Raw genomic sequence first — 15,556 nt, forward strand, 5'->3', positions numbered from 1 at the left:
TCTCCCCACTCTCCACAATTTTTATTTCTGCAACGATTCGACAGAACTTCAAGTCTTCAAGTGCAATGATTCGATAGAGCTTCATCTCTTTCCCTTCATCTTGGCATCTTGAACGTGATTTCATAAGGTAAATAATTTGATTTTTTTGGTCTGTTAATTTTGGGGTGTGAATTTAGGGACTTTTTATGGAATCTTGAACAATGTGGAACCCCTTGTACACCGCTATGAATGGTGCATTCGACCAGTCGGTCTTCTCCAGCCCACCCGTCGTTGCCCAGTCATCCGTGTTAGAGTTGCTCTTAGGGAGTCCCAGTCAGATTTGAACTTAGATCCTCTAGTGTGGGAAGAAAGTGGCGAGGTCAGTGGAGCGCTGCTGGATATGGCTACAATGTTGCGGAGGAATGGAAGGAGGTGAGTCGAGGTATTTGAATCGAAACGAGTTAGACTCGAGCATAAGGAAGATGAGGGACTCGTATGGTAGAAAGGTTCGGGGCTTGGGAAAGATGAAGACTCTGGACTGGGTTGAATAGATGAACATGAACTGATGTTGGTCGAAGTCGCTCCGAGCTCCAACAGAGGTGGCTTGCATCCCTGCATCAAAAGATGAACAGAAACCCATTTTAGAACAAGCTTCAAAAAGTAAAATTCCATACAAGTGAAGTGAAGGGAAAAGGAAACCTTGCGGTAAGTGGTGCCATCTTCTTCAACGATCCAACCAGCCTCGGCACAAAGAGCTTTCAAGACCTCGTTATTGTCGAAATATTTGGGGAGCTTATAATTTCCTTGAGCTCGGAGTCTAGAGTATATGTTTGCAGCTATGGCTCTTCTTCTCTGTTCTCTCCTCTTAATGTTCTCCCTTTCTTTCCATGTGAGTAATCTCCCTATCATCTTCACTAATTTCTTACTTTTTTCTCTCTTTCAAGTTCCAACCTTGGGAGAAGAAGATGCAGAAATGTGTGGAGTCCCAATAGAGACACGCATGAGACCAAATCTATTTCTCACGAAAATATTGCTTTGCTCTATGGTTGAAGTTGGGAAAGTTTTAGGCTTTCGTAACGTTGGTTTCTTAGATTCTTCCTATGTTTCTGGCCCTGTCTTTCTCTTTTGATTTCACACTTGGTTGAATACAAGTAATCTAAAGTGATATAAACCCAGAAAAGAATACTAGTATTGATGATAGCCTAATCAAGGTTGGAAAACATGAAACTGCCCTGCCCTGTCACGTGGTGGATTGGTTTTTTGTTAAGGATTTTTTATGGCATGTTTTGTGTTTTTAATTTTTGGTTCGTGGAAAAAAGGAAATGTGTAGTTTGGTTAATCTATGGCATACTGAAATGCCCGAACAAGTAAGACCCTTTTGACTAGAAACCAATCCCTTTCTCAACAGAATAACATGAAATCAGATACACGGTAGGAAGAGAAAATAAAAGTAGTTAGCATTGATATATTCATACCAGTATATTTGTCAAGGAAAAGCTCAATAGAAAACGAAAATGACAGAAAGGCCTATTCCTGCAGTTAGAGATTTGCTGGTGCTGTGTAGTGTTGCGAAAGACTATTGTTGGCCTTCGTTTATGCCACTGTGGGGAGGTTGTTTATGTTCGATGAATATGGTTTTTGTTGCTGAGTTGATGTATCCATTTGGTGTTGTATTTGCGGTATATCGGAATTGTTGTCCACTTTGTTATAACTCTATATACATGCTTGGTTTGTATTGGTGTTAGTATGATATGGGGACTGGATGATGTTGAGATGGGTTGAAGATTGATGAAGTTTTGGTGTTATGTACTGTTATGATGCCATATTTTAGTAGGTTTAGTTATTATGGTCGCTACTGTAAGTTGATTTCATTCCATTGCCGCTGTGTTTGCTTTACATCAATTTAGCTATACTATTTTAGTTGATATGCTACTATTTTAATTTGATAATAGAAAAAAATCATTTTATTTGCTAATGCTAACATTTACTCATTGTTGTACCACAAATGTCTGATTCTCCACTTGAATCAACTAAATTTGAATCAAGTACCAACACTCCAACATGGAAAGTACACAAAATCCAGATTTTGTTTTTATTACAGCTGATAATGAAGAAGTAGATGCAGTAGCTACAGCTAGTGTAGAACACGTTGATGCAACCAACAATGAAGAACCAACTCCATTCACTAGAAGGAAGAGAAAGAAGACTTCGGGAGTTTGGGAACATTTCCGAATGGTAAAGTTGCATGATGGAACTGACTTGTGTGAATGTAGCCATTGTGGAGAAAAGTTTAAGAAAATGAAATATGGAACCACCACGCCGTTGCATAGGCATATGGTGATTGTCAAAGTTGAAAGTGGTTAACAGAGGTCAATTAAGTTTAAAAGTGCAGCCTGGTAAATCAGATTCTTCATCTATAGTTCGAAATTGGAAGTTTGACAATGAAAAGATGAGAAAGGTTATTTCCCACATGATCATGGTTCATGAATTACCTTTTAATTTTGTGGAGTATGGACTATTTAATGTGGTAATGAAAGAAGAAAATCCAGGATTTAACAAGATCTCACGTGGTTCTGTTAAATAAGATTGTATTTCCAGTTATGAGATTGGGAAGAAAAGAGTTCAAAAATTGTTGGATTCTGTCAAGCGTGTGAGCATCACTACAGATATGTGGACATGGAATCAAAACATCCATTATATGGTAGTTACATGCCATTTTGTAGATTTTGATTTCAAGCTTCACAAACGCATATTAAGTTTTGTTGACGTGCCTCCACCGTATTCTGGAGTATGTATCTATGATTCACTTTTAAGTGTCTAAAGGAGTGGACCATTGAGACAAAGGTGGTGACTTTGACAGTGGACAATGCTAAGACTAATGATGCGGTGGCTAGAAAATTGATGGAAAATTTGAATCTTCAGAAGAAACTTGATGTTGGTGGAAAATTATTCCATGTGCGGTGTTGTGCACATATTCTTAATTTGTTAGTTCAGGATGGTCTTGGAGAAATTGAAGACATAATTTATAATGTTCATGAGAGTGTGAAACATGTCAATGCCTCTCCGGGTCGATTGTATATTTTTAGTTAACTCGCCAAACAACTCTCAATGCCAAAAAAGGACTTGATTTTAGATGTTAGTACCATGTGGAGTGCTACATATGCTATGTTGTCTACTGCTTTAGAGTTCAAAGAAGTGTTTGTGAATTATGTCGATCGAGAGTCTACATACACTACTTTACTGAGCGAGGAAGACTGGAAAAAAGTTGAAGAGGTTTGCTCATTCTTGGCACTTTTCAATGAAGCTACAAAAATCATTTCAGGTATAGCTTGATTCCTTTTTATTAATTTTTAATACAAAGAATTTACTACTAATTATTTTTTTAATATTATAGGTTCGAATATCCTACATACAATTTATTTCTTAGCGAATTGTTTGGGATAAAAGAAGCATTGGATGCAGTAGTTTTAGGAGGAAGTGATTACATGGTAGCTATGGCTATGAAAATGAAGAAAAAATTTGACAAGTATTGGGGTACTTGTAACTTGTTAATTTCAATTGGTGTCATTTTAGATCCCAGATATAAATTTAAGTTGTTTGAATTTTATTTTAATGAATTTATTTGAGTTCTAATTGATGTCATTCTCTTTACCAGGTATAAAATGAAATTGCTTGAGTTTTCTTTCCATACTATTTATTCACATGATGAGGCTTCGAGAGAAATGCAAATAGTTCGATGTATTTTATATGAGTTGTACCAAGAATATGTTAAGGCTCATAAAGCAGCAAATGTTGTTTCATCTACTGATGGGAGTCAAAGTGTTAGTATTTGTGGTACTTCTAAGAGTAGTGTTAGCTCCTTATTCAGTCAGTTTGGTAAAGGTATTAAAACTGGCACAGCTAAATATGACCAACATATTAGAAGTGTTGATAATTTTACATTTGTCAAGTCAGAATTGGACACATATTACAAGCTATATTCCTTAATGAACGAACATGAACAAAAAAAAATTTGTTCGTTTATGTTCGTGTTCATTTATGTTCGCTTATTTATTAAATGAACGAACATGAACATACCTCCGCTCGTGTGCGTTCGGTTCGTTTACAGGCCTAATTGGTTGTGCTTGGGTGCATAATAGTTGCATTTATAATTAAAGCATGCTATTATGAACTGTTAGTTTAGCACTCTATTTGTTTCTTTCTTGTTTTTCTCTGGTGGAAAGTGCATGATGTTGCAAACGATGAGGATGTTTCATTATTTTTGGGGCATGAACAAAGTCATTAGGCTTGAGATTACTTGGATGATTTCTTTAATATTGATGGATGATTCTTAACTTGTAATTTGTTGTTTTACTCAATTGGAGTTTTTAACGCCAATCTCACTAAGTTAATGATGATTTTTTAGTGATACTTAGATTAATCTCAACATCGGAAGGGTAGTGTGAGAGGCGACTCAACAGATTTCTCGTGGTTTCTTTAGAAATAGAGGACACGTCTTACATGTTGAGATAGGGAGTACTCCATTAGTGTCACTTAACTAATATCTATAGACATAGAGCCTTTAAGGGGAAGTGACCGTAGAACTAGTCATCGACGGAGACGGTTCACATTAGAACCATAGCAAACAGTAGAGAAATTGGGTAATTTTTCCATATCATACCTTAACAATTAAGGAAGAATATCTAGTAATTCCAACCATTAAAATCACTCTCAGCTTTAGTTCCTAATTTAGATTGTTGTTTATTATTTCACGCATTTTTTTAATTAATTTATTCTGCAAACCACTCTCATTCTTTTACAATATCTAGCAGATCAGATAATCTAATCCTTTTGGTTCAACAACCGACACTGTGTCCATTTTAATACATTATTCGACGTGTATACTTACATAGATTTCCATAGCATTATTTTACATGCAAGAAGTTTTTGACACCTTTGTCAGAGATTAACAATTAATATTATTTATTTCAGTTATTGAATTTTTCTTCTTTTTATTTAATCTGTTGAGTTTTCTCCATCAACAGGTTCATCATCTATTGTAAGCGAAGAGGCATTCATGCCGAAGATCATTATCCTTTTGGTAGGGTAATCGAACAAACTCTTCGGAGGAGAAGAAGATAACTGTGCAACATGACTCAAGGGGGGATGGCCTGCCTATTTTGAATGAGTAGGGTAATTTGGTTGCCCAATATCCTCCTATTGTTGCCAAGTGTGATGATCGAGATCGACCAATCCGTGAACATGTGGTTCTTATCTTGGATGATTTAAATCTTGAAATTGTCAGACCTCCAATGTAAGCTACACAATTTGAATTAAATCCAACTATATCGCAAATGCTCCGAATTGTGGGACAATTAGAAGGTATGCTAGTAGAAGATCAAAAATTACATTTACGACTATTTATGATAGTATGTGACTCATTTAAACCACAAGGTGTTCCTGAAGAAGCGTTAAGATTGAAGTTGTTCCCTTATTCTTTATGGGATAAAGCTAGAGGATGGCTTAATGCCTTGCCATCAGGCTCAGTCACATCTTGGAATCACTTATGCCAGAGGTTTCTACTCAGGTATAATCCACTTAATATGAATGCTAGATTAAGGAGTGTATAACATCTCTCAGGCAAGAAAATGACGAAACTTTGTACGAGGCATGAGAGTGATACAAAGATTTTTTATTCGCAAATGTGCTATGCATGGTTTCCAGCATTGGACTCAGATGAAAATATTTTATAACGGGTTAAACAAAAATATAAGAATGGTAAGTGACACCTAGATAAATGGAACCTTGTTGGATAAGTTTTATAACGAGGCATATGATATCGTAGAACGTATTTCTAATATGATCACTAATACCCTACCACTCGGATAGGGATGAGAAGAGGGGCTCCAGATTCCATTGAACTTGAAGCATCACTTGTCTTTCTACCCATGTATCATCTTTAGCAGATATGATAAAAACAATGTAGAAGACTAGCGAGGTAAAGGAAGTTAAATCATCCATTTCACTATGCGTGCATTATGGTGATGATCACGCGTTTGATAAGTGTCCAAACCCAACATCAGTGTATTATATGGGAAATTAAAATCAGAACAATAATCCTTATTCTAATACTTATAATGCAGGATGGAAGCAACACCCAAATTTAGGGTGGGGAAATCAAGTTGCTGGAACATCTAATAATGTCAGACTAAATGCTATGGCAATGACCACCTGGTTTCAGTCAAAATTAGCCACCACAAAGACCACATTAGAATAAAGCCTCATTATCTTCATATTATTCAACAATGCAAGCACTGTTGACATAATACAAACTCAGGCTGCATCCTCGAGATCCCTAGAGAATCAAGTGGGTCATATTACAAATGCTCTAAACTCTAGGCCACAAGGAACTTTTTCGAGAAACACTAAAAATGATCGACAACAAGGGAGTTAGCACTGCAAGATAATCACCCTGAGAAGCGGTACCCAAATAGAGGAAGTTGATCGAAATGCTGTTGCAAAATTAGATAGCTTAGAATTTGTTTAAAGTAAGACACCAAATCAGCAGATGAAGAAAGCTGGACTAGGTAATACTCCAACAGTATCAGGACCCAATACCAGCCAAAATACTATGGAAAAATAAAAATAGTCACATATTGAGATTCATCCACTTCCACCGTTCTCACAACGTCTATAACCCCATAGGCAAGAGAATCAATTTAGAAAATTCTTAGACATGCTAAAAAAAACTCCACATTAACATCCATTGGTAGAAGTTGGAGAAATGTTAAACTATTGATGAGTGTTCTGAATCGGTAATATTTGCTCGTTAATTCTTCGATTTTATGGATTTATTGCTGCTGATTTGGTTGTGTTATGCTTATTTTCATGCAGGGTCTTACTCTCCAGAATTAGTAGTAAAACGGGTGCATTCTGCAATTTTTTTATTAATTGGTCACGGCTGGAGACATGGGCACGACTCTAGGCATGACACGGTTTGATGTGGCAGTTTCTAGAAGGTCCAGTTAGCGCTTAGAAGAACAAATAGATCAATTGCACGTCTCTGGAATTCGGATTTGGATTAAACTCAAGTTTTCGGATAATATTTTAAACATTATATTTGTTTTAAGTATTTTAGTTTAAATAGGTTTTAGTATTTCAATTAGGATTTAGGATATTATTTTAAATATTATTTTATTTTATCTTTGTTTTAGGTATTTTAGTTTAAATAGTTTTAAGTGTTTTAATTAAGATTTAAGATATTATTTTAGGAATTATCTTTAGCTTGTATTTAGGAATTTGAAGACTATAAATGCCCTCTCAGGGAAAGCCTAGAAATATCTCTCTCTAATCTGAGAATAAAATCTTCTTTTTCTCTATAGTTTTCTCTCTATTTTTCGCATACTTCCTTTATTTCCCTTTAAAATTTTGTTTTCAAATATGCTAAGTATGACTTTGGTAATGCTTAGCTAAATTTCTTTTAAGCCGAGGGCTAAAGCGAAGGCTCAATTCCAAACGTGAGAATTGTAAGTACTTAAATCGCTTCGGATTTTTCTCTCTATTTTCTGGGCATATTTTTCAAATCAAAACGAATTTCAACATTGGTTTGGAGATTGTTATGGTTAACGTTGAAGAAGGATTAGCTTATTGAAGCACATTCAACTTCCTGAGAACACACTTAGCAAAATTGTTTTCTAAGAGGAAACGGAGATCGAAATCAGTTATTATTGAAACAACATAATTCGAGTGGCAGCGAGAAATTGTTCTTGTAGTAACCGACGTGAATCTTGAAGTAAAGATCAGTTTCGATGATCCGAGGAATTTGAGGCAAAGATGAAGCCGGTGGCTGCTTTTACAATATGTTTTCTTTATCCCTATCTATTTTATTTATTTTTAATCTTTATATTTTATTTCTTTAAATAATTTTAAAACCCCCTTTTATATTTATTACTATTAATATTTATTATTTTATTATTTTTCCTTTTTTAAAATTATAATTATTTATTTTTATTATATCTTTTCATCTTCATCTGGAACTCTATTTTCTTTTAAATCAAGAAAGAGTTTTACTAAATCAGAAACACCACAATCCCTGTGGATCGACCCTACTTCTTATACTACATTTTCCTTTCTATTTATTAAGAAGCCAAAATTATTTTGATAACAAAACGACGGTTATCAAATTGGTGTCGTTGTCGGGGACTAACGACAAGTACTGATTTATTTTTCTAGTTTTTGATTTATGACCAGAAGAAACCCAGGTGAATTAGTAGATCTAGATCCGGAGATCGAAGCACGAGCACGAAGAATCCACGCACAAACGCTTCGAGAAAAGAGAAAAATACAAGAAGAACAAGAGCAGAGTTCAGAAGTAGAATCAAATCCGGAGACAAACTCTGAAGCATACACATATAATATCCCGATGGCAGAAGAAAAAGAACAAATGATCCGAGAGCTAGCCACAACACCTATCACTCAGACGCATTATGCATCAATTTTCCTAGTGGAGGGACTCTGTTTCAATTAAAGACAGGACTCATTCATCTTCTTCCCATCTTCCACGGTTTTCCCACTGAAGATCCACACAAACACTTGTTGGAATTCCACATGGTTTGTACTAGCATGAAACCACAAGGAGTTATCGAATATCAAATTAAATTAAGGGCTTTCCCTTTCTCTTTATCCGACTTGGCTAAAGATTGGTTATTTTATTTACCTCCAAATTCAGTTAATTCATGAGCTGACATGAGTTTAATTTTTCTTGACATGTTCTTTCCAGCGGCTAAAGCAAGTAACTTATGAAGGAGCATTCTTTCTATTCAAATAAAGAGCGAATAAAGTCTTTATGACTATTGGGAACGATTTAAAAAACTTTGTGCACGTTATCCGCAACACGAATTGAGTGAGTAAACGATAATTCAATACTTTTATGAAGGTTTTTTACCAATGGAGATGAAAATAGTAGATGCCGCCAGTGGAGGAGGATTAGTCAGCATTAATCAACATGACCCTAACATGTCATAGCCTATGCATCCCGAACTTTGGACTCATCTCAGAAAAATTATTCAACTACGAAAAAAGAACTTTTTGCTATAATTTTTTCTTTAGAAAAATTGGATCTTATTTGATTGGGACTAAAATTATTGTCTTTTCTGATCATGCAACCTTAAGGTATTTGATGAGCAAAAAGGAAGAAAAATCGAGGCTTATCCGATAGATCCTTCTTTTACAGAATTTAACTTGGAAATCAAAGACAAAAAGGGATGCAAAAATCTGGTAGCGGATCACTTGAGTCGAATTCCCCTTTCCACATCTAACCCACCACTTAGACAAGAATTTCCTGAAAAAAATTCATGGTGGCGCAAAGCATAACCCCATGGTTTGCAACATGGTCAATTATTTGGCCACAGTAAGTTACCATTAGATTTGCCGAGAGCTGAAATCAATCGAATCAGTGTGAATCCCAATACTATATTTTGGATGATCCTTATTTACGGAAGCACTGCTCAGATCAGATAATTTGGCGATGTATTGTCGAAAGTGAGGTAAATTCAATTTTACAATTTTGTCATTCTTACTCTTGCGGTGGTCATTTTGGGCCAAAATGTACAACTCATCAAATTCTTGAATGCAATTTCTTTTGGCCTAATATCTTTCGAGACTCATATATATTTTGTAAAACTTGTGAAATATTCAACGTACAGATAATTTAAGCCGTAGGAATGAAATGCCATTTAATTCTATACAAGTTTGTGAAATTTTTATGTTTGGGAAATTGATTATATTGGTCCTTATATTTCATCATTTGGAAATACATATATTATTTTAGTTGTAGATTATGATTCTAAATGGGTGGAAGCTAAGGCCAGTCGGAATAATGATGCTAAAACCACAGTTAATTTTTTAAAAAATACTATTTTTCCAGGTTTGACACACCACAAGCTATAATAAGCGATAGGGGAACTCAATTCATCAATCGAGTAATCGAATTGCTAATGAAGAAATTTAGAGTAACTCAAAGAATTGCTACTGCTTACCATCCATAAACAAATGGACAGACCGAAGTATCAAATCGAGAAATTAAAACAATTCTTGAAAAATTTGTTAAACCGACCGAAAGGATTCAAGTTTAAAATAAATTGATGCACTTTGGGAATATCGAACTGATAACTCATAAAAAGACTCTATTTCTAGTCTTTTTACATAAGTTATTGCTCATCTAAACAAAGTATGCACAACATATTAGTTGCATTTAGCTGTATTTAGTTTATATTTATTTGTGGTGGATAAGTTTTGCTTCGGCAAGATTTATTTGGTTTGACTGATGCTGCTGAGGAGAAAGGTATGTGTGGATTGTGTAAGTGCAGGAAATTTACTTAGGAAGAACATTTTAGTCGCGACAACGTAATTTCTAAGGGCCAATGAAATAGAGAAGTTAAAGAGAGTAAGGAGTAGATTTATCTCACCAAGGCAAGGTTCATCTTCAAAGTTGAAGCGGATATGACGAAATCGCCTATATCACATACCAGTTGTACGACTTCCCTCACGTGCAAGCAAACCCTCAAGATTCTGACAACAGCCAGCCACCTTTCCTTTTTTAGCCTAGACAAGACATTAACGGGTATCTAGGGAATCTTCACTTATGTGAAACCCTAGGAGATTTCCTTTATAATACCCAGCATAGTCGCCAACAAAGGTAGGCAAGGAAATTAGAAGAGCTTTACTTAAAGTGTGAGCGAGCAACAACAGTGCTTCCCCACCGTTTACCAACCGACTTTCCTTGGTGTCCTCCGTATCCAGACGGTAGTAGAGCAGCGGTCGGGCCTCGAAAGAGGCTGGTCGCCAGGGAAGGCGCGGTGTTAATCAGAATTGTGACGATAGAGCCCCCGGTTTTCGGAGTCGTTCTTCCTTTGTTCTTAATTTCTTTACGTATTTGGGGTTGTATTAAAACGATGATACTTGGTTAACTTTTTGATAATACCATGATTTGTCTTACTTGGTGTTAATCTTTGTTTTGCCTAAACAATTATTTTCTACTTTATGAATGACAAATTATGATTTTGCTCATGACTGTTTTGTTCATTGTTTGAATATTTTTCGTTGACACTGTAAGAGCTTTGAGAGATTGCCTTGGGTCTAGGTGAAACATGTCTTGACATTGTAAGAGTGTCGAGAGATTGCCTTTTGTCTAGATATTGATTCTTAGATTCGAGATAATTAAGATAGATCTACATGAACAACGGAATGGATCTGGGATGGTGACGTTCTAACTTGTCTACCTTAGAGATAAGGAGCGAGTTTTAATGACTAAAAGGGATAGATGCTAGAGTAGGATAGACAATGATTATAGTTTCCGCTTAGAGGTATTATTACAACAACAGTTTGACAAAGCAAGGGTTGTAGTTGACGAGTATTGCTATAACAACCGTCTAAGAATACTTAGTAATCCTATAGGGCAGTTAAGCATATCATAATAATTCATTCTAGACTTAGAATAATTGCTTGTCATAACAAAAGATTAGCATGAGTGCTCTGTGAAAAGTCTGAATATACGATGTTGTTTTGAATATATTTGAATCAACGTTTGTTTTTTCTTTATTTTAATTCGATAGTTTTGCATATTTATTTTCTCTTGACCAAACTTTTCTACAACCATATTTTACAATATTTCCTTGTTTTGCTTTATTATTAATAGTTTTCTAGTTTGACAAGATTATAGGAATTAGCTTACGACAACTAGTTCTGGTTGTGGTGGAGCTTAAACATATTCGACCAATCCTTGAGGAGACAATAACTCACTTACCCTATATTACTTGAATCGATTGTGTATACTTGTACATAATTGTTTGCCTTAGCATATACATTTACAAGCGATCAAGTTTTTGGCGCCGTTGCTTGGGATTGGCAACTAATTTGTTTTCATTTTTTGCCATAACAAGTTTTTCTTGTCACCCTATATTTACTTAGTTTAACGTATTTTATTTTTTTAATTTATTTTTTGGTTTTTATCATTGCATGACCCTGAGGTGGCTGGTAAACCATTGGAACCATTCAACCCTGAAATTAAATAATCATTCAGACAAAGGTGACGTAACCAATGAACTGCAGAGTATATGAACCAAATACAATTTCAAGGCAACAATATAGGAAATCAAACAGATCCTAATATGGCAATTAATCTTTAGAGAGAAGTTGCAAGACCACAAGCAATACGAGATCACTTGAATCCAATTCTTTATTATCTCAATCCAGGCATCATGGCACTTGAGATACAAGCAACCCATTTTGAGCTCAAACCATTGATGTTTAACATGCTAAATTCTATCAGTCAATTTGGTGGTCCACCTAATGAGGATGCTAGACATCATATCGTGCCTTCCTTGAAGTATGTTATTCATTCTGACAACAAGGTGTGCATCAAGACGTGCTTAAACTTAAACTTTTTCCTTATTCCCTACGCGATAGAGCAAGGCATGGCTCAGTGGAGTTGCTTCAGGCTCAATGGAATCTTGGGCAGATTTATACAAAAGTTTCCTACTTCGATACAATCCACCCAATATGAATACAAAGCTTCGCAATGATATTGCAAGTTTTCACCAAGGAGATGATGAATCAATGTACGAATGTTGGGATAGGTATAAAAGTTTACTTTGCAAGTGTGTAAACCACGGATTTCATGACTAGACTCAATTAGTGATGTTTTACAACAAGTTAATGCACCTACTCGAATGATGATAGATGCCTAATAAAATGGCACCTTACTTGACAAATCACCCGAAGAAGTCTTTGATATCCTTAACATGATAGAAAATAACCGCTATCAATTCCCAAACACAAGGCTGGGAACCAACAGAAAAACATATGGAGCATATGAAATTGAGGGTAAGGATTTAGTAGATGCTCAACTTTCTGCCATAACTAATATGTTGAAAAATTTGCAGCGTCCTAATGTGGTGAGAGAAGTTAAGGCAACCAGTAATTCATGCATATTTTGTCACAGCAATCATCATGAGAATGAATGTACAGAAAATCATGAGTCTACCAATTTTGTGGGCAATTACAACCGAAGCAACAATAATTCCTACTCAAATACATACAATCATGGCTGGAGACAACATCCGAATTTTTCATGGGGTAATCAGGGAAACAATAACAATCAAGCAGTGAATTACAATAGGCCACAGCAGAGTAACTCGACCATCAATATTTCATAATCAAGATCATCAGCTACCCTGGTGAAACGCTAAAGGCACAACTTCTTCCTCTAATACCAATCCCAATTCTAACTTCTTAGAAGTTTCATTATAGGAATTCATGGCCTCGACAAAGGATTTCATGGCTTCAACAAAGACCCTGATGCACGAGCATTCATCAACAATAAAAAACCAAGGAACTTTGTTGCAAAGCCAAGCAGCCCTTTTCCAATGCCATAGCTCATCCCTGAGAGCATTAGAGAACCAAGTGGGTCAAATTACAACAACATTACACTCTTTCCCACAAGGAAATCTCCCTAGTGATACTGAAATCACTAAACATCATGGAAAGGAGCAGTGCAGTGTACTTACATTGAGGATGGAACATAGGTTAACCATAATGACAAGTTTGGGGAGAACACTGAACAATTCTCGCCAAGGCACTACACAAACAAAGATCAAGACAAATATACGGAGAATGATGAATTGTCCAAAAAGAAGGAAAAGGATGAAGGCTCTAAAAATCATCAACCAGATAATAGGAAATTTATGGCCAAGGCCAGAGATTCCTCAGCACCAATAGCAGATTGCGTAAGACCTCCACCACCATTCCCTTAACGATTAAAGAAACATAATGATGATATACAGTTTAAGAAATTTGTTGATGTTCTGGATCAGTTGTATATCAAAGTGTTTTTACTTGAAGTCATTGAGCAAATGTCTTCTTATGCTAAGTTTCTAAAAGACGTCGTTACAAAGAAGAGGAAAATGGAATATGTTGCCATGGCAACAGAAATCTTCTCTGTAGTAAGCAAACTCCCACCAAACCAAAAAGACTGGCAATTTTGTAATACCATGTTCAATTGGTAATAAATTTATTGTGACACTTTGCCCAACCATAGTTATCCTAGAGCTAGCTGATCGATCTTATGTGCGTATTGAGGGAAGAATAGAAGATGTCATTGTGAAGTTTGATAAATTCGTATTTCCAGTTGATTTCCTCATCATGGACTGCGAAGCCAATGAAAATGCACCTATCATCCTTAGACGACCATTTTTAGCCACTGACGAATCATAATAGATTGCAAGAAGGGAGAACTCACAATGTGGGTAGAGAGCAAAGTGTCACAATAAATTTATTCAACTCTATGAATTATGTGGACGATTCATAAGAATGTCAATCATTAGAGAAACAGACTCAATAGAAGAAGAGGAAAAGGCAATTCTTAGCCTCGATAAATTTTTAAAGCTAGATGAATACAATACTTTGTGCCATGACTCAATAATCATGATGCATAAACACGAAAATCATGGCCCAGGCGAAATATTTTTAGAAGACGATTCTGAGAACTATGGCTTTGGAAATACCAGTCTGAATAAAGCATTAACTGGGTTCCTCGCCAAGGACATGAAAGTAGATTACGAAGGATAATCAGAGGAACAATCTAGTTTCCTTCATACTAGATCAGGTATGAAATTTGAACCCTTAGATTTTAATGAAGTTAACCCCCAGAATCATATCTACTGCATGCACCTAAATTGGAACTTAAAACTTTTCCATTACATTTGAAATATGTCTACCTAGGTAGTGATTAAACTTTACCAGTGATAATTTTTGCCAATCTAACCTTCGAGCAGAAGAATACTTTGTTAAATGTTGTCACAGCACAAAAAGGCTCTCGATTACACCATGGCAGACTTGAAGGGAATCAGTCCTACCATATGTATGCACAAAATCAATTTAGAAGACATCCATAGTACTTTGGTGGAACTAAAAAGAAGACTCAATCCAATCATGAAGAAGGTAGTCATGAAGGAAATCATAAAATGGCTGAATGCGGGAGTGATTTATCCTATATCGATAGTTCATTGGTAGTCTGGTGTAGTACGTCTCAAAGAAGAGTGGTGTGACTGTGGTTAAAAACAAAAATGATGAGCTTTTAACTACTAGAATAGTCACAGACTGGCTAATATGTATGAACTATAGGAAGCTCAATAAAGCCACAAAGAAAGATCATTTTCCCCTCCCTTTTATTGACCAAATGCTTGATAGGCTTACAGGAAAAGCATTTTACTGTTTCCTTAATGTATATTAAAGATATAATCAAATAGCCATAGCCCGGAGGATCAAGAGAAGACTACTTTCACATGTCCATATGGTACTTATGCATTTAGAAGATGTCGTTCGGGCTGTGTAACACCCCAGCTACCTTCCAGAGATGCATGATGGTTATTTTTTGGATATGGTGGAAAAGTGCATGGAAATATTTATGGATGACTTCTCCGTCTCAGGCGACGATTTCAACCGATGTCTCAGGAATTTATCCAAAGTAATGAAACGATGTGAAGAAGCCAACCTAGTACTAAATTGGGAGAAATGTCATTTTATGGTAATAGAGGGAATA

The 15,556-nt window shown here is 35.8% G+C and overlaps 1 protein-coding gene across 1 annotated transcript; it reads right to left on the bottom strand.

The window, feature by feature from the left end:
* Positions 1-222: 222 nt before the first annotated feature.
* LOC120146329 (BES1/BZR1 homolog protein 2-like) lies at positions 223-888 on the bottom strand. Its single transcript, XM_039159923.1, has 2 exons — positions 679-888; positions 223-591 (listed from the first exon to the last, which is right to left on the bottom strand). Exons 1-2 carry the CDS (start codon positions 886-888, stop codon positions 223-225), a joined length of 579 nt encoding a protein of 192 aa, XP_039015854.1.
* Between the last annotated feature and the right edge of the window lie 14,668 nt (positions 889-15,556).

The sequence above is a fragment of the Hibiscus syriacus genome, unplaced genomic scaffold (assembly GCF_006381635.1).
Source record: "Hibiscus syriacus cultivar Baekdansim isolate YM2019G1 unplaced genomic scaffold, ASM638163v2 tig00110911_pilon, whole genome shotgun sequence".
Taxonomy (NCBI): Eukaryota; Viridiplantae; Streptophyta; class Magnoliopsida; order Malvales; family Malvaceae; genus Hibiscus; species Hibiscus syriacus.